General features: G+C 45.5%; 1 protein-coding gene across 3 annotated transcripts in view; it reads right to left on the bottom strand.

Annotated features, from left to right (window-relative positions):
* LOC307206976 (vomeronasal type-2 receptor 26-like) overlaps positions 1 to 19,636 on the bottom strand; it is a gene marked incomplete at its 5' end in the record, with an annotated part of 60,162 nt that overhangs the window by 13,202 nt on the left and 27,324 nt on the right. Inside the window, one exon of one of the 3 annotated variants that reach the window (XM_079960534.1) lies at positions 9,759 to 10,005. The exons of 1 other annotated variant lie outside the window; for it this stretch is intronic. In XM_079960534.1, coding sequence (XP_079816660.1) covers positions 9,759 to 9,838 — 80 coding nt within the window. Of the gene's footprint in view, positions 1 to 1,392; positions 1,546 to 9,758; positions 10,006 to 19,636 lie in introns of those variants that run through there. One more of the 3 variants, XM_079960535.1, reaches the window with a different exon arrangement.

Here is a 19,636-nt window from a genome sequence, read left to right as displayed (position 1 = left end):
GTGCAGATATGGAGTCAGAGAATCAAAATGGAGAGGTGGAAAATGAATATACCAAGGGCAGAATTTCCTTATAGTGGCCAAGTTGTTCTGATGCTCGATATCTTTTAGACGTTGACTAATTAGACTGTTTGCTTTAGTAGGGCCCATAGTGAGTAGGTGTTGTGAGGATAGGCCTCAAGAGTGAAGTTTTTGATAGACAGTTTTAAGCCAAGCACTTTTATGGGAGTCTTGAAGTACTAGGGATAGTAAACCGGGGGGATTTGAGTTTAGGTGGAGCCAGAAGTTCTTTGCCAAGTTCTTTGCCAAGTCCATACTTCTACTGAAGGGAGACTTGCCTCCAGTCTCAATGATGCGTTTGGGATGCATGGCGGTACAGATTTTAGAGAAGAGCCTGCTAGATCAAACCTAGACAGCATCTTAAAAAGTAGAAACATCACCTTGCCAACAAAGGTCCGTATAGTAAAAGCTATGGTTTTCCCAGTAGTGATGTATGGAAGTGAGAGCTGGACCATAAAGAAGGCTGATCGCCGAAGAATGGATGCTTTTGAATTCTGGTGCTGGAGGAGACTCTTGAGAGTCCCATGGACGGCAAGAAGATCAAACCTCTCCATTCTGAAGGAAATCAGCCCTGAGTGCTCACTGGAAGGACAGATTGTGAAGCTGAGGCTCCAATTCTTTGGCCACCTCATGAGAAGAGAAGACTCCCTGGAAAAGACCCTGATGTTGGGAAAGATGGAGGGCACAAGGAGAAGGGGACGACAGAGGACGAGATGGTTGGATAGTGTTCGCGAAGCTACCAGCATGAGTTTGACCAAACTGCGGGAGGCAGTGGAAGACAGAAGTGCCTGGCGTGCTCTGGTCCAGGGGGTCATGAAGAGTCAGACACAACTAAACGACTGAACAACAAACAAACCAATGCGCCCCTTTGGTTTCAGAGTGTACATGGGTAGAAGGGTCTAAAAAGCCTGGGACACAAATTTTCACAACCCTCTAGTGGCTATGGTGGCTCATTAACAAGAAGTAATGTATTAAGGGTTAACTCTGGGAATGTTAACTCAGAGGATGACCTCCAAACCATCCTAATATCTTCGCAGAAGCTTACGAAAAGTTTGGCCTGCCAAAAAACCAAAGTGCTGCACCAACAAGCACAAAACAACCCCTCTGCAGCGCCACAAATCCAACTCAATTGTGTGACGTTGGAAAGTGTCAATCACTTCTCCTACCTGGGCAGTTATCTTTCCACAAGGGCCGACATTGATGCTGAAATCCAGCATCACCTAAGCTCTGCGAGTGCAGCTTTCTCCCGTTTGAAGTGCAGAGTGTTTGAGGACCAGGACATTTGCAGGGAAACCAAAATGCTTGTTTACAAAGCTATTGTACTACCAAACTTACTGCATGCTTATGAAACATGGACCACTTATAAACGCCATCTCCAACTCCTCGAAAGATTCCATCAATGGTGCCTCCAAAAAGTTTTACACAACACTTGGGATGACAGACGAACTAATGCCAGTGTACTGGAAGAAGCAAAGATCACCAGTGTCGAAGCAAGGATTCTTCAACATCAACTTCGCTGGACTGGTCATGTTGTGTGGATACCTGGTTACCACATCATCCATACTGGCAAAAACTGTCACCATGGGTCTGGCCTTCATGGCTACCATGCCAGGAAATGTGGCTAGAAAACTCTCAGAGACATAACTGGCATGACTGTGTGGCTAGCAGCATCCCCTCTTGGACTTTCCACCTTTCGCTGGAGAGATGGTTGTGGAATGTGGCAAAGTTTCAATGTTTTACTCTGTCTTGGGTTTACAAGGGTTTCCTGGCCTTTCCATCAGCTTCACAGTGGTTTTACTGTCTAGGAAGTTGTCCAACGGCTTCAGGGAGGCCAAGTTTATCATCTTCAGTATGCTGGTCTTTGAAAGTGTCTGGGTCTCCTTCGTCCCCGAGTACAAAGGGATGCGGGTGGCGCTGTGGTCTAAACCACCAAGCCTCTTGGGCATGCCGATCAGAAGGTCGGCGGTTCGAATCCCCGCGACGGAGTGAGCTCCCGTTGCTCGGTCCCTGCTCCTGCCAACCTAGCAGTTCGAAAGCATGCCAAAAAATGCAAGTAGATAAATAGGTACCGCTCCGGTGGGAAGGTAAACGGCGTTTCCGTGCACTGCTCTGGTTTCGGTGTTCCGTTGCGCCAGAAGCGGCTTAGTCATGCTGACCCGGAAAAACTGTCTGCAGACAAACGCCGTCTCCCTCGTCCTGTAAAGTAAGCTGAGAGCCGCAACCCCTGAGTCATCTGCGACTGGACTTAACTGTCAGGGGTCCTTTACCTTTACCTTTTTATAAAGGGGGAAAGTTCATGGTGGCTGTGGAGATCTTCTGCATCTTGGCCTTTGGAGCTGGTCTTTTGGGCTGTGTCTTTCTCCCCAAATGCTACATCATTCTTCTGAGACCCCATCTCAACAGCGGAGATCATACCCCATCTCAACAGCGGAGATCATTTAATGAGGACAATAAATAATAAGACCACAGCGCCACCAGTGTCCCTTTTTGGGGGCTGATATTTCACAGTGTTAATAATGCAGAATATTAATACTTACATGGCACTTAAGAGGAACAGATATAGTGTTACCTTTGCACTACCAGTCTATCAAAACCAGTGATCTTTTGTCCCTTCCTAATGTAAGGAAATCAAATGTATAGGGGGGAAAAAACCCTGGGGAACTGCCATTACTCTTAGAACCTGATATAAAGGGACCCCTGACCATTAGGTCCAGTCGCAGATGACTCTGGGGTTGCGGAGCTCATGTCGCTCTATAGGTCAAGGGAGCTGGCGTTTGTCCACAGACAGCTTCCGGGTCATGTGGTCAGCATGACTAAGCCGCTTCTGGCGAACGAGGGCAGGGCACGGAAACACTGTTTACTTTCCCGCCGGAGCGGTACCTATTTATCTACTTGCAATTGACGTGCTTTCGAACTGCTAGGTTGGCAGGAGCAGGGACCGAGCAACGGGAGCTCACTCCGTCGTGGGGATTCGAACCGCCGATTTCCTGATCAGCAAGTCCTAGGCTCTGTGGTTTAACCCACAGCGCCACCCATGTCCCATAGAACCTGATATAGGTAGCTGTTATTATTTGATAGATGCTGTAGTTTGTTTGGGGAGTGGGGTGGAAGGAGAAACCTGCTTCTCCCATTCTGAAGCAACATACATATTGTTGCATGCCACCCCACTCTCTGAGTGGTGTGAGACTCCATGTGGTTGCCTCAGGGTCCAGTTTCCTTGGAATAAGGGACACCAGAGACTGTGGTGTCTTTGGGATATACGGCTTATTTACGCATCGTCTGTGATGGAGGGGCTCATAGCATTAACACCCCAAGAGGCATTGCTTCTTCCATAGTCACAGACTTAGAATAAAACAGAAGCTGGAGTTGACATCAGGGATGCAAACCATAGAGGAATTTGGTGAGATCTATTGATGCTAAATAGTCCTGGGAAGCTGTAGCTAAGCCTGCTGTTAGGTCTGGCTACCCTGAAAGAAACAGAACTGTGGTTTTGGAAGTTCATGGCTACTGGTCCCATCACCTCCTGGCAAATAGAAGGGGAAGAAATGGAGGCAGCGAGAGATTTTACTTTCTTGGGCTCCGTGATCACTGCAGATGATGACAGCAGCCACCAAATTAAAAGACACCTGCTTCTTGGGAGAAAAGCAGTGACAAACCTAGATAGCATCTTAAAAAGTAGAGACATCACCTTGCCAACAAAGGTTCGTATAGTAAAAGCTATGGTTTTCCCAGTAGTGGAGAAGGGGACGACGGAGGACGAGATGGTGGGACAGTGTTCTCGAAGCTACCAGCATGAGTTTGACCAAACTGCGGGAGGCAGTGGAAGAAAAGAGTGCCTGGCGTGCTCTGGTCCAGGGGGTCATGAAGAGTTGGACACGACTAAACGACTAAACTACAACAAAAGCCAAGGTTGATGTAATGGGATGTGGGGTTGCTTGTGCGTAAGCCGCAAACTGCTCCAAGCTGAGTAGTTTGGTCAAACTTTTCCCCGGCTGGACAGCCCTTACTCCGTGGCTGTCTCAATCACTGGCAGAATCCGTCAGTGGGCGTTTCCTGAACTTTTTCCAACATAAAAGCTCTTTGACACCAAGTCTCCGCCTAGCCTCCCTGCGCGGAAGCTTTCTGCGCAGAGTGGGCGTCCCAAGCGGAGGCTCTGTGCTCTCCCCGCTGGTCTCGCTGGAACAGTCTCAGAGCCCTCCCTCCGAAGCTCCCTCAACCTCCCCTTTCTTCCTAGCGTAACGCCTATCTCCTTCCCCAGCGGACGCTCCCCCTCTCTCTTTGCTGGTTCCCTCTCCAACGTCATTGGGGAGCCTTCCCTCCACCCTTGGCTCTGATGGCAGTTCCCTGACAGTTGAGTTCTCCCAGGCTAAATTTCCTGTGTGAAGAATAACGTCTGTGTTAATTATACCATAGGTGAGTATGGGTTGTTTTTCCCCTCCACCATATATCCAAAGGTCCAGTTGGCAAAGCTTCCGAACTTGCAGAAACCTCTCCTGCCTATGGGGCAGCCTCGGGGGACTAAATTCATTACCAGCCAGAGTTAACTAAGTTTGCCACAAGCAAACCCTGGGTTGGAAACTGCTGCTCAGCTCCACATCAGCTGAAGACCAGGACCTGGCAAATAAGGCCGACCCCCGGAGTCCAACTAACCGCAAACAAGTAGAGAATGACGCAAACTTAAGACTTTCCTCTTTGAATGTGAGTCCAGAGCTTCAAAGCTGTGGTTATTTTTCTCCAGTAGAATTATCAGAACAACAGTAATTCTTGCTAAACCTCTGTGGATTTCTACCCACCGTGCCAATAACAAAGAGCAAAACATGTTTGTGAGAATGATGCAATGTGAGGCCGTCCAGGTGCAGCTGGGATGTGGAACAAGGACCTTGTTGTCTGGCCATCTCTCCCTGCGCTGCTCCATAGCCCCAGATAGAACCTGTATAGTTAGCTTCTTTCTGGGCTCTGTACCCAATTTTGTTGCTAGCATGCAAGGAACAGGTTCCTTCCTTTCATCCTGTCAATGATGTGGCTCTGTTGTTGCTCTTTTGGCTTCCGCCTCAGGCAGCTGAAATTTCACAGAGGGATACATTCCTCTTGATCAGGCCTTTTGAGCTCCAGAAAGCCTATTACAGAGGTACCTCAGGTTAAGCACTTAATTCGTTCCGGAGGTCCGTACTTAACCTGAAACTGTTCTTAACCTGAAGCACCACTTTAGCTAATGGGGCCTCCTGCTGCCACCAGAGCACGATTTCTGTTCTCATCCTGAAGCAAAGTTCTTAACCTGAAGCACTATTTCTGGGTTAGTGGAGTCTGTAACCTGAAGCGTATGTAACCTGAGGTACCACTGTACAGACCTGGAGACATCACTATTGGTGTCCTTTTAAAGCTCAAAGAGATTGTATTTGGAAATCTTAAGTTTTCATGACCTCCTCTGGAACAGGATTACAAGTAAGTATTCACAGCAGGACACTGGAATAGTTTCCAAATTTCACTGTGGGGTGCTGTTCTTGGGGCCTATGATACTGTTGTCCCTAGCCTTGGGATGCTAATAATAATAATTTATTATTTATACCCCTCCCATCTAGCTGGGTTTCCCCGGCCACTCTGGGCGGCTTCCAACAAAGTAGTCTGTTAAACATTAAAAGCTTCCCTAAGCAGTATTGCCTTCAGATGTCTTCTAAAAGTCTGGTAGTTGTTGTTCTCTTTGACACCTGGTGGGAGGGCGTTCCACAGGCCCTCTGCCTGGTTCCCTGTAACTTGGCTTCTTGCAGTGAGGGAAATGCCAGAAGGCCTTCGGTGCTAGATCATCATGCTGATGGCTTTTTTTGTGTTGTAACTGCTGTTAAGGAGCCTTCCTTAACATGGTGCTTTCCAAAAGTTCCTAGACTCCAGCTCCTTTCATCCCTGACCACTGCGCATGCTGGATGGGGCTGATGGGACTTGTAGTCCAAAACATCTGGAGCACAATGCCCTGAGGTATGATGATGGTCAGTATTTTAATAGGGTTACGCTCAGTATGAGCACTGCAAATAACAAGGCCAGTGGAAGTGATGGTATTCCAGCTGAACTATTTAAAATTTTAAAAGATGATGCTGTTAAGGTGCTACACTCAATATGCCAGCAAGTTTGGAAAACTCAGCAGTGGCCAGAAGATTGGAGAAGATCAGTCTACATCCCAATCCCAAAGAAGGGCAGTGCCAAAGAATGCTCCAACTATCGCACAATTGCACTAATTTCTCACGCTAGCAAGGTTATGCTTAAAATTCTACAAGTAAGGCTCAAGCAGTATGTGGACCGAGAACTCCCAGAAGTGCAAGCTGGATTTAGAAGAGGCAGAGGAACCAGAGACCAAATTGCAAACATGCGCTGGATTATGGAGAAAGCTAGAGAGTTCCAGAAAGACATTTACTTCTGCTTCATTGACTATGCAAAAGCCTTTGACTTTGTCGACCATGGCAAACTATGGCAAGTTCTTAAAGAAATGGGAGTGCCTGATCACCTCATCTGTCTCCTGAGAAATCTCTATGTGGGACAAGAAGCTACAGTTAGAACTGGATATGGAACAACTGACTGGTTCAAAATTGGGAAAGGAGTACGACAAGGCTGCATTTTGTCTCCCTGCTTATTTAACTTATATGCAGAATTCATCATGCGAAAGGCTGGGCTGGATGAATCCCTAGCCGGAATTAAGATTGCCGGAAGAAATATCAACAACCTCAGATATGCAGATGACACAACCTTGATGGCAGAAAGTGAGGAGGAATTAAAGAACCTTTTATTGAGGGTGAAAGAGGAGAGTGCAAAATATGGTCTGAAGCTCAACATCAAAAAAACGAAGATCATGGCTACTGGTCCCATCACCTCCTGGCAAATAGAAGGGGAAGAAATGGAGGCAGTGAGAGATTTTACTTTCTTGGGCTCCATGATCACTGCAGATGGTGACAGCAGCCACGAAATTAAAAGACGCCTGCTTCTTGGGAGAAGGGCAATGACAGGCCTAGACAACATCTTGAGAAGTAGAGACATAACCTTGCCAACAAAGGTCCGTATAGTTAAAGCTATGGTTTTCCCAGTAGTGATGTATGGAAGTGAGAGCTGGACCATAAAGAAGGCTGATCGCCGAAGAATTGATGCTTTTGAATTATGGTGCTGGAGGAGACTCTTGAGAGTCCCATGGACTGCAAGAAGATCAAACCTCTCCATTCTGAAGGAAATCAGCCCTGAGTGCTCACTGGAAGGACAGATTGTGAAGCTGAGGCTCCAATACTTTGGCCACCTCATGAGAAGAGAAGACTCCCTGGAGAAGACCCTGATGTTGGGAAAGATGGAGGGCACAAGGAGAAGGGGGCGACAGAGGATGAGATGGTTGGATAGTGTTTTCGAGGTTACCAGCATGAGTCTGACCAAGCTGCGGGGGGCAGTGGAGGACAGGAGTGCCTGGCGTTCTCTGGTCCATGGGGTCACGAAGAGTCGGACACGACTAAACGACTAAACAACAAACGCTCAGTATGCAAGAGACAGTGGATGACTGAATATCACTTGCTGAAGAAAACAGGAGATGCTGGCCCACACACCCAGCTTGATGGCGTAGTTTTATATATTAGTAATATACATATGAGGGACGCGGGTGGTGCTGTGGGTTAAACCACAGAGCCTAGGACTTGCCAATCAGAAGATCGGCGGTTCGAATCCCCACGACGGGGTGAGCTCCCATTGCTCGGTCCCTGCTCCTGCCAACCTAGCAGTTCAAAAGAACGTCAAAGTGCAAGTAGATAAATAGGTACCACTCCGGCAGGAAGGTAAACGGCGTTTCCATGCGCTGCTCTGGTTCGCCAGAAGCGGCTTAGTCCTGCTGGCCACATGACCCGGAAGCTATACGCCGGCTCCCTCGGCCAATAAAGCGAGATGAGCGCCGCAACCCCAGATTCGGTCACGGCTGGACCTAATGGTCAGGGGTCCCTTTACCTTTAATAGACATGTATCCCACCTTCTTCCCAGTCAAGAATTCAAGGCTTATGGCATCACCTTCTCAGTTGCTATTTCTTCCATCTTGGCAAAAGCCGTTACGGTGGTTCTTGTTAGGATATAGTTCAGTTCCGCCTTAAAAGGAACAGGCATGACTGTAGTGTGTCACATGCCTGTTTACTTCCAGCACAGGCTTGCTGGGAACTTCTGTTTGTATATTGCTTTTGCTTTGCTGCTGTTTTGCTGGACACAAAGGGAAGCAGACATGTTTCTTCCTTTGTTCCTGAGCTATGCTGAATAAATAGGGACGCGGGTGGCACTGTGGGTTAAACCACAGAGCATAGGACTTGCCGATCAGAAAGTCGATGGTTCGGATCCCCGCGACGGGGTGAGCTCCCGTTGCTCGGTCCCTGCTCCTGCCAACCTAGCAGTTCGAAAGCACGCCAGTGCAAGTAGATGAATAGGTACTGCTCCGGCAGGAAGTTAAACGGCCTTTCCGTGCGCTGCTCTGGTTTGCCAGAAGCGGCTTAGTCATGCTGGCCAGATGACACTGAAGCTGTACGCCGGCTCCCTCGACCAGTAAAGCGAGATGAGCACCGAAACCCCAGAGTCGGCCACAACTGGACCTAATGGTCAGGAGTCCCTTTACCTTTACCTTTTATTATGCTGAATAAATGCCTGTAAATAATGCTTACACATGTCTCTGTCCACCACTTCCATTGCAAAGAGTTCTTATCTCTGCTGGCTTGCGTGCTTTAGCTTCTGGACGCTTCTGAGGCTTGAGTCACTGATTGATGCTGTTCCAACAACTGGAGTTCATCCGGCTGCCGGCCGGTGGCTGGCGCCAGCTGGGAGCCTCCCAAATGCCTCCGTCTCCCCGGATGCATCCCAACAGTTCTGGCCTTCATGACTACCAAGCCAGGAAACATGCCACAAAAACTGTTGAAGACATAGCTGTCAAGCGTCCCTTATTTGGTGGGACGTCCCTTGTCCCAGTGCCTTGTCCCGCTGCTATCCCTTATTGATGATGTCCCTTAAATTTCCCGGGTTTCAAAGGAAGCAGCTCCTCTCCCTCCCTCCTTGCCGGCCAGGGAGGAGGGAGTCTCCAACTGCGTTGCTCGGCTGCGTTGCTCACCCAATAAGGAGTCTGAGAACGACTGGGGGGTGGAGCTTGCATGCCTTGTGCCAATCAAATCAGCCGCGTTGCCTGGGGACTCGCCTTTGCTCAGCGCTTCCCAGCGGAGAGGTGATGGTGGTTTTCCTTGCTGCATCCCCTTTGCTGGGTTGCTGCGCTGTGGGAACCACCGCTTGAGGCTTCGTTTGGCTGCTGGTTGACTAAAATCCCTTATTTTGGCTGGCTGATCTGTTATTTTCGAGGCTGCTGGTCCCTTATTTTCAAATCTGTAAGTTGACAGCTATGGTTGAAGAAGCAACTGATGAACTTAATTGTCCTGGCCTGTCCTCTGACACAAGCTATTATCTGTGCAGTTTGGCTAGGAACCTGTCCTCCATTCCTAAACGTGGACTTTTATTCCTCTGTTGGAGAGATTGTAGTGGAATGTAATGAAGGTTCAGCGACCATGTTTAACACTGTTTTGGGTTACATGGGTCTCCTGGCTCTCATCAGCTTCACGGTGGCTTTCCTAGCTAGGAAATTGCCTGACAGCTTTAATGAGGCCAAGTTTATCACCTTCAGCATGTTGGTCTTTTGCAGTGTCTGGGTCTCCTTTATTCCAACTTACCTGAGTACGAAGGAGAAGTTAATGGTGGCTGTGGAGATCTTCTCCATCTTGGCCTCTGGTGCTGGTTTCCTGGGCTGCATCTTAGCCCCACAAATGCTTCATTATTCTTCTGAGGCCCCAGCAAAACAACAGAGATCATCTAACGAGGAAAATAAATGCAGAAAACTAAGTCTATTAAATATTATTTTTCAATCTGAATTCCTCTGATCTGTTGATCAAATTTTTACTGATTTTTTTTAACAGATTGTTTTCAAATACCATTTTCTCCTACAACAGTCTCCTGAAATTATAAATACAAATGGAACCAACGATAGAATTTTTTTACTATAGAGTATTCCTTTCAGAGACTTCTTCCTGGATACATGCACACAGCACATTCTCATTCCGTGCAGCAGCAAAGGAGAACACACATGGAATATTCTTGGGTATAAAATACAGAATATAGTTTGAAGCATCCAGTCTGAGCACATCATTCTTGGCCAGTTACATGGTGCAGAGAGAAAGGCAGAGAAAAAGCTTTACTTTCTCCCTTACCAGAGGTGAGGGGGTGTGGCCTGAGTCTAGGAATACAACTCTATGGCCGTAACTCATTCATGCACTAACTAGCACTCATGCAAAATTACCGTATTTTTCTGTGTATAACATGCCCCCATGTATATGACTCCAAACTGAGAAGATGGGGGCAGATTGTATCCGTGTATAAGACATCCCACAATTTTGAACATATATATATATATATATATATATATATATATATATATATATATATATCAATCTTTATTATGGTCCAGAGACCCAACAAATCATTACAAATCAATACACAATTCATACAGCCTATCTCAAGGTTCATCAAGCATTTTGTTTAGAATATAGGGCTCATTTGTTCTTGCAACCACCGATAAAAACTTTGCCAATGCTAACATTCTGGCTTTTGTCCGGTCTTCCAGTAGGAACCTGACATAGTGAGCCTCTGATTATCCCAGGAAAGGTACCAGCGAGGGTAATATCAGTTCAGTCCTGGCCTGATCATATTTTGCACAGTGCAACAAAATATGATTTATGGAATTGATGTCTTGAGCACACGAGCAAAGTCTGTCCTGGTAGGGAACTCCTCTCAACCTGCCATCCAACACTGCAGAGGGGAAGACATTTAGTCTGGCTTTGGTGAAAAGCCTTCGATAGTTAGATACTGTCAGGTTTTTGATGTAAGATGTTAACTCAAAGACATGGCCATACAGTGGTGCCTCGCAAGACGAAATTAATCCGTTCCGCGAGTCTCTTCGTCTTGCGGTTTTTTCGTCTTGCGAAGCACGGCTATTAGCGGCTTAGCGGATTAGCGCTACTAGCGGCTATTAGTGGCTTAGCGGCTTAGAAAAGGGGGGGGAGGGAAAAAACTCGCAAGAACTCGCAATTACAGATAGGTAGCCGTGTTGGTCTGCCATAGTCAAAACAAAATAAAAAAATTCCTTCCAGTAGCACCTTAAAGACCAACTAAGTTAGTTCTTGGTATGAGCTTTCGTGTGCATGCACACTTCTTTAGATACACTGAAACAGAAGTCACCAGACCCTTCTATATAGTGAGAGGGTGGGGAGGGGTATTACTCAGAAGGGTGGTGGGATTGGGTGATTGGCAGATAGCTGTGATGAGCCTGTTGACGACTCATACCAAGAACTAACTTAGTTGGTCTTTAAGGTGCTACTGGAAGGAATTTTTTTATTTTGTAAGAACTTGCAAGACGTTTCGTCTTGCGAAGCAAGCCCATAGGGAAATTCGTCCTGCGAAGCACCTCAAAAGACGGAAAACTCTTTCGTCTAGCGAGTTTTTCGTCATGTGAGTTTTTCATCTTGCGGGGCACCACTGTATTGAACTCCCACTGCCAGCAGACTACAGACTGCGTGTGATCGAGATCGCAAGTCAATGTGTGCATTGTCCCATAATCTTTGCTTTAAAACCTTTTGGGCGCCTTCATAACCCAGGTAATACACTTGGGGGGAAGACAGACCAATAGAGGTGGCTTTTTTTAGCCATGGTTTTTTGCCATTTGCTGACAAATTCCTCATTGGTCAGATGTTGGTACAGATACTGAAACATATATATATATATATATATATATATATATATATATATATATATATTATTATTAAATTTTATTGAACAAGAAAAACCTTAAAATACATACATACAATACCGACTACATTCAATGAATTGTAGAGATTGTAAAGAGTATAAACAGAAAAAAGAACAGAAGAAAAAGGAGAGAGAAGAAAAAGAGAGGAGCATGTGAATAGAAAAAGATCATAATTCTATCTGATGTGCGAATCAGCGAAGAAAAGAAACGTCCGACTAAGCCCATTGTACTGATTTACAATTAAACTATTATTTGCACAGTTACATAAAGTTGTTTTTCTTTGACTTAATTTGACATTTCCCAACCAATATTTTATATTGCACGGCTCATTCAATATCTGCCAGGAAGATTTTATTGTCACAGTACCCTTTGAGATATTCCTTAATTATTATCCATCCCTTATGAACTTCTTGTGTTCAGTTTCCTCTCATTGTTCGCGTTCTCCTTGCTAATTGTAAGTACTCTATTAATTTGGCTTGCCACTCAATCTTTGAAGGGATGCTTTTGCTCTTCCGATTTCTTGCTATTAGAATCCTTGCTGCAGTTGATGCATACATGAAGACATCTGAAGGCAGCCCTGTTTAGGGAAGTTTTTAATGTGTGACATTTTAATGTATTTTTAATCTTTGTTGGAAGCCACCCAGAGTGGCTGGGGAAACCACACCAGTTGGGCGGGGTACACATAAATTATTATCATTCATAATCCTTTATTAGGCATAATATACCACACATCATGCGAAAGGCTGGGCTGGATGAATCCCTAGCCGGAATTAAGATTGCCGGAAGAAATATCAACAACCTCAGATATGCAGATGACACAACCTTGATGGCAGAAAGTGAGGAGGAATTAAAGAACCTTTTATTGAGGGTGAAAGAGGAGAGTGCAAAATATGGTCTGAAGCTCAACATCAAAAAAACGAAGATCATGGCTACTGGTCCCATCACCTCCTGGCAAATAGAAGGGGAAGAAATGGAGGCAGTGAGAGATTTTACTTTCTTGGGCTCCATGATCACTGCAGATGGTGACAGCAGCCACGAAATTAAAAGACGCCTGCTTCTTGGGAGAAGGGCAATGACAGGCCTAGACAGCATCTTGAGAAGTAGAGACATCACCTTGCCAACAAAGGTCCGTATAGTTAAAGCTATGGTTTTCCCAGTGGTGATGTATGGAAGTGAGAGCTGGACCATAAGGAAGGCTGATCGCCGAAGAATGGATGCTTTTGAATTATGGTGCTGGAGGAGACTCTTGAGAGTCCCATGGACTGCAAGAAGATCAAACCTCTCCATTCGGAAGGGAATCAGCCCTGAGTGCTCCCTGGAAGGACAGATTGTGAAGCTGAGGCTCCAGTACTTTGGCCACCTCATGAGAAGAGAAGACTCCCTGGAGAAGACCCTGATGTTGGGAAAGATGGAGGGCACAAGGAGAAGGGGGCGACAGAGGACGAGATGGTTGGATAGTGTTTTCGAGGTTACCAGCATGAGTCTGACCAAGCTGCGGGGGGCAGTGGAGGACAGGAGTGCCTGGCGTTCTCTGGTCCAGGGGGTCACGAAGAGTCGGACACGACTAAACGACTAAACAACAACAACAACATACCACACATCAACTAACAAGCATCATATACAGACTGTATAAAATAAGGGCTCAGCGAACACAGTTTATCCCAGTCTTATTCTTAACTCCAAGAAATAAATCGATGAACATAGATAATATAATACAGCATAGCAACATCACCTACCATTAAAAACCACTAAGTTCCTTTATCATGGCCCATTCTTTCTTCATGGACAGCACTTAAAAATTCAGCCGCTATTAAAGTAATTTGATCATCGCTGTCCGCCAGCAGGTCCTGAACAGTTGGTTGTGTAAACATCTGTCTATTAAATTTTAGGGCCTCAAATAATTGTCTTCTGGCATAACTGCCAAAATCACAGGAAAATATATGCTCTAGAGCAGTGTTTCCCAACCTTGTGCCTCCAGCTGTTTTTGGACTACAATTCCCATCATCCCTTGCCACTGGTCTTGCTAGTCAGGGATGATGGGAGTTGTAGTTCAAAAACAGCTGGAGGCACAAGGTTGGGAAACACTGCTCTAGAGTATCGAGTTTCTTTTTTCTGCATTTGCAGAGACGCTCAGATTCTGGGATAGAGGGAAACATGTTAAATCTGGCCAACATAAACAGCCTACACAAATCATGTTTCTTCAGATTTGTCATGTATCCCTTTTGGAAATCTCTACACAAAGGGAGATTTAAGTGGATAGGAGAGCAGGTGCTGAGCTTTGCAACCTCAAGCATGGCGAGAACATTTTTTTCAGTGAGAGTCTTATTATTATTATATTATTATTATTATTATTAATAATACTGTTCTAAACTTCTTTTTAATTTCTACTGTTGTAAGTCCTAATAGAAACCTGATCCAGCTGGATGGTAAGACAGGTGAGGGAGGGGTGAATGGCCAGAGCATTACTGCATACCCTTAAGACAGGATTTGTGAAGGAAAAGACAATGGGGACACTTTTCTTTTGCAGAGAAAACATTTGCTCAGTTTAGGAATCAAAATGGTTCCAGGTTGGTCTTCCTGTACTGATCTATGTATGTGATTGGTTGGTACACTTATGAACATTGCCATATATCTAAGACCTCAAAATTCCTATCACAAGGGGAACGGGTTACTTCCGGGTTTCGGCGGCCGCGCATGCGCAGAAGCACTAAATCGTGCTTTGCGCATGCGCAGAAGCACCGAATCGCAACCCAAGTGTGCACAGATGCGGGTTGCAAATGTGCATCCCGCACGGATGACGTTCGCAACCCGACCGTCCACTGTAATATATAAGCTTTCTGAGAGGAGCACTCCTCAGAGCCAATGGGAGACTGCGTCAGAGGTAGAGAGCCAATCAGAACACAGGTCTCCCAAAGTCCCGGCCTCCGTGCTCTGAGGAAAGAGACAATTCTGAGGGAATATTGCTTTTCCCCCTCAGGAAAATGCCAGTTATGGGTAGATTAAGGAGGTCGAATCAATATTCAAATTGAGAATCATATGCCCAGTTCAGTTTAAGTGAGATAAAGACATCACTAAAAAAAAATAAACAATCATAATAGTGAACCAATGATGTAGAGATGGCACATCTGTATTTCTTTTTCGTTTTTAAGTATATTTGAAAGAGTTGCGCCAAACAGGACTCGTTTCCCTTCTTTCAAATAACCCCCTTCCTTAAATTGGTGAGGTAAAATGTCTGAAATCCTCTTTTTTTAAAAAAATGTCCCTTTCATTCTGTTCATTCCAAGATAGGATGTATCGCCTTTTAGTAATTTTGTTTTGTCATTTTCCCTCTTTCAATAACTCCCCTCCTTAAAACCGTGAGGTGAAGTTTATTAAAACCTTTTTTTTAAAAAAAATGTATTTCAAATGGGAAAGGCATTCTGCTCATTCTGAGATAGCCTTTTAATACTTTTGTTTGTCATTTCCCCTCTTTTAATAACCCCCCCTCCATAAAATGGTGAGGTAAAATGTGGAACTTAACATTTGCGGCTATTGAAATTCATCTTGTTCGTTTTGGCCCAGTTCTCCCAATATGCAATAAAGGTGAAAAACAAAAATATTTTATTTCAGCGAACAATGTAGATTAGCCTTTTATTCTGGGGAAAACTGGATGCTTTTAAGACTGCATGAGAAAAAGGCTCATTCTTTTTGGTAGCAAAATGCAGAGATCTTATTTAGTCAAGATGGGCAGAAAAATTACTAAGTCCTATGATATCCTTTGCAGTGTTATCCTTTCCCCACTCCAGTTGAAGCCAAATAAAACATAATTTTCAGGCACAATATGCAACAACGTTGGAAGTTTTTAGTGAAGAGAGTGTGTGTGTGAAAACATTTTCAACACTGATAACAACATTTCAAAAGCCGTTTCTCAAACTTGAAAAGAGAACCGTCAACCATCATCTGTAATTTGCTTCAGCTGAAAAGCTATGATAAGGCACTGCCTCTTATGTGGAGGGGTAGAAAATAAATATATATAAATCCGTCGTCATACATAAATCTCAGTTCTCAAAATAAACATCTGCCTCAATATAGAACTTCTCGTAACTATTTTATCAAAACATCATCCTGTTTCCTGCCCAGCATAAAATGCATAACCACTATTTTAACGAGCCTTTTAAAGTCTTTTAAATGTATGAAATCTGGAACATCAGTTGTTGTTTAGTCATTTAGTCGTGTCCGACTCTTCGTGACCCCCTGGACCAGAGCATGCCAGGCACTCCTGTCTTCCACTGCCTCCTGCAGTTTGGTCAAACTCATGCTGGTAGCTTCGAGAACACTGTCCCACCATCTCGTCCTCCGTCATCCCCTTCTCCTTGCGCCCTCCATCTTTCCCAACATCAGGGTCTTTTCCAGGGACTCTTCTCTTCTCATGGCCAAAGTCTTGGAGCCTCAGCTTCAGGATCCATCCTTCCAGTGAGCACTCAGGGCTGATTTCCTTCCGAATGGAGAGGTTGGATCTTCTTGCAGTCCATGGGACTCTCAAGAGTCTCCTCCAGCACCAGAATTCAAAAGCATCCATTCTCCGGCGATCAGCCTTCTTTATGGTCCAGCTCTCACTTCCCTTCTCCTTGCGCCCTCCATCTTTCCCAACATCAGGGTCTTTTCCAGGGAGTCTTCTCTTCTCATGAGGTGGCCAAAGTATTGGAGTCTCAGCTTCAGGATCTGTCCTTCCAGTGAGCACTCAGGGCTGATTTCCTTCAGAATAGAGAGGTTTGATGTTCTTGCAGTCCATGGGACTCTCAAGAGTCTCCTCCAGCACCAGAATTCAAAAGCATCCATTCTTCAGCGATCAGCCTTTTTAATGGTCCAGCTCTCACTTCCATACATCACTACTGGGAAAACCATGGCTTTTACTAGTGGGATGTGTAAATTTGAAAATACAAATAAAAAACTAGATGGGCCAAGGGTCTTATCCAGCGGGCTCTTTTTATTCCTAGCTCCAAAGGATGTCCGCTCTTAAGTTTTACAGGGAATGCATCAGCTACTTTCACCTGTGGCATCACACTCAGGGCATTGTGGGTAACAAAGATGGCAGCTGCCTCCTGTAGCTAACGGGGGGTGACTGGGAACACACACACCCTCCTGGAAAACCAGCTCTGCCTTTCTGCTCCTTACACAGGCCAGGCCGGACAAAACCTTACAAACCCACAACCTTGTTCTCTTCCTTGATGACGTGAACCGCTCCCGCCACTCCAACCCACCTCATTTGGTCACCGCAATCCATTCAAGTTTGTTCTGTCCTGAACTTTTACACACTGACTCCCTCTTCCCCCTGCAGCCCTGAAGGTCAAGTGTGGGAAGAGGAAGAGAACAGCACAGAACGAGGGAATCAAATTCTACCAGCAGATTGCACCGGATGTTGTTGTTGTTTAGTCATTTAGTCGGGTCCGCCTCTTCGTGACCACCATGGACCAGAGCACGCCAGGCACTCCTGTCTTCCACTGCCTCCCGCAGTTTGGTCAAACTCATGCTGGTAGCTTCAAGAACACTGTCCCACCATCTCATCCTCTGTCATCTCCTTCTCCTTGCGCCCTCCATCTTTCCCAACATCAGGGTCTTTTCCAGGGAGTCTTCTCTTCTCAGGAGGTGGCCAAAGTCTTGGAGCCTCAGCTTCAGGATCTGTCCTTCCAGTGAGCACTCAGGGCTGATTTCCTTAAGAATGGAGAGGTTTGATCATCTTGCAGTCCATGGGACTCTCAAGAGTCTCCTCCAGCACCAGAATTCAAAAGCATCCATTCTTCGGCGATCAGCCTTCTTTATGGTCCAGCTCTCACTTCCATACATCACTGCTGGGAAAACCATAGCTTTAACTATACTGGCCTTTGGCGGCAAGGTGATGTCTCTGCTTTTTAAGATGCTGTCTAGGTTTGTCATCGCTTTTCTCCCAAGAAGCAGGCGTCTTTTAATTTCATGGCTGCTGTCACCATCTGCAGTGATCATGGAGCCCAAGAAAGTAAAATCTCTCACTGCCTCCATTTCTTCCCCTTCTATTTGCCAGGAGGTGATGGGACCAGTGGCCATGATCTTCGTTTTTTGGATCTTGAGCTTCAGACCATATTTTGCACTCTCCTCTTTCACCCTCATTAAAAGGTTCTTTAATTCCTCCTGACTTTCTGCCATCAATGTTGTGTCATCTGCATATCTGAGGTTGTTATTTCTTCCGGAAATCTTTATTCCGGCTAGGGATTCATCCAGCCCAGCCTTTCGCATGATGAATTCTGCATATAAGACCAAATTGCAAACATGTGCTGGATTATGGAGAAAGCTAGAGAGTTCCAGAAAGACATCTACTTCTGCTTCATTGACTATGCAAAAGCATTTGACTGTGTCAAGCACAGCAAACTATGGCAAGTTCTTAAAGAAATGGGAGTGCCTGATCACCTCATCTGTCTCCTGAGAAATCTCTATGTGGGACAAGAAGCTACAGTTAGTAAAAGGCGAATGATTTATACGATCTGAAGAGAAACCAAAAAAAAAAAAAAAAGAAGCTACAGTTAGAACTGGATATGGAACAACTGATTGGCTCAAAAATTGGAACATCAGTGCTCTGCCCCAAACATTGCTTTCCTTCTGCAAAATCCTGCCCCTGCCAGGACAGCTCTGATGCTATCCCATCCATTGACAAGAGTTTACTGGCTTTACTGGCCAAGGGAGGCGGCATACAGCTTCCGGGTCATGTGGCCAGCAGGACTAAGCCGCTTCTGGCGAACCAGAGCAGCGCACGGAAACGCCGATTACCTTCCCGCCAGAGTGGTACCTATTTATCTACTTGCACTGGTGTGCTCTTGAACTGCTAGGTTGGCAGGAGAAGGGACCGAGCAACGGGAGCTCACCCCGTCACGTCACTCCATCACTTGCTGATGCAAGTGAGGGGACCGCCAGAAGACCCTCAGAGCTGGACCTCACTGTCCGGGCTGAACGATGGGGGTGGAGATGCTCCTTCAGATATACTGGACTGAGGCTGTTTAGGGCTTTCAAGGTCAGCACCAACACTTTGAATTGTGCTCAGAAACGTGCTGGGAGCCAATGTAGGCCTCTCAGGACAGCTCTGACACTATCCCATCCATTGACAAGAGTCTCAAGGTCCCAAAATCTAATCAAGATGTTTTATAGATGGTACTTAACACCTACCAAAATAGCTAAAATGTAGAAGACAAAAACAAATCTCTGTTAGAGGTGTGGTAAAACAGAGGGGACACTTATACATGTTTGGTGGACCTGTGAAAAAATCAAAAAGCTTCTGGAACATAGTATATGATGAGCTTAAAAAAATGTTTAACTTTCTAAAAAATACAGAAGCTTTTCTACTAGGGATAACGGACGCAGGTATAACAACAACAACAACAACAACAACAATTATTATTATTATTTATTATTTATACCCCACCCATCTGGCTGGGCTTCCCCAGCTACTCTGGGCAAGATCAGAGTGAAGATCCGAAAATATTCCTCTATGCCACAGGAGCAGCAAGGATCCTAACTGCTAAAAACTGGAAAAAAAAAATTGTGCCAACAAAAATGGAATGGCAAGACAAACTGTTAAAGAGTATATTGAACTGGCTGGATTAACAGAGGCAATTAGAGATTATACTAGACAACAATTTCAAAAAGCATGGGGGAAATGCAGAGAATACTTCACAAAACAGTGCCCTAAAATTCATACCTGGACTTGTTTTGATTAATGTCTGCAGGAGGCTTTGTGGATATTTA

This window comes from Podarcis cretensis (genome assembly GCF_951804945.1).
Source record: "Podarcis cretensis genome assembly, chromosome: 18".
Taxonomy (NCBI): Eukaryota; Metazoa; Chordata; class Lepidosauria; order Squamata; family Lacertidae; genus Podarcis; species Podarcis cretensis.
Note: the sequence above shows the minus strand (reverse complement) of the source record. Positions and strands in the feature narration are given on the sequence as shown.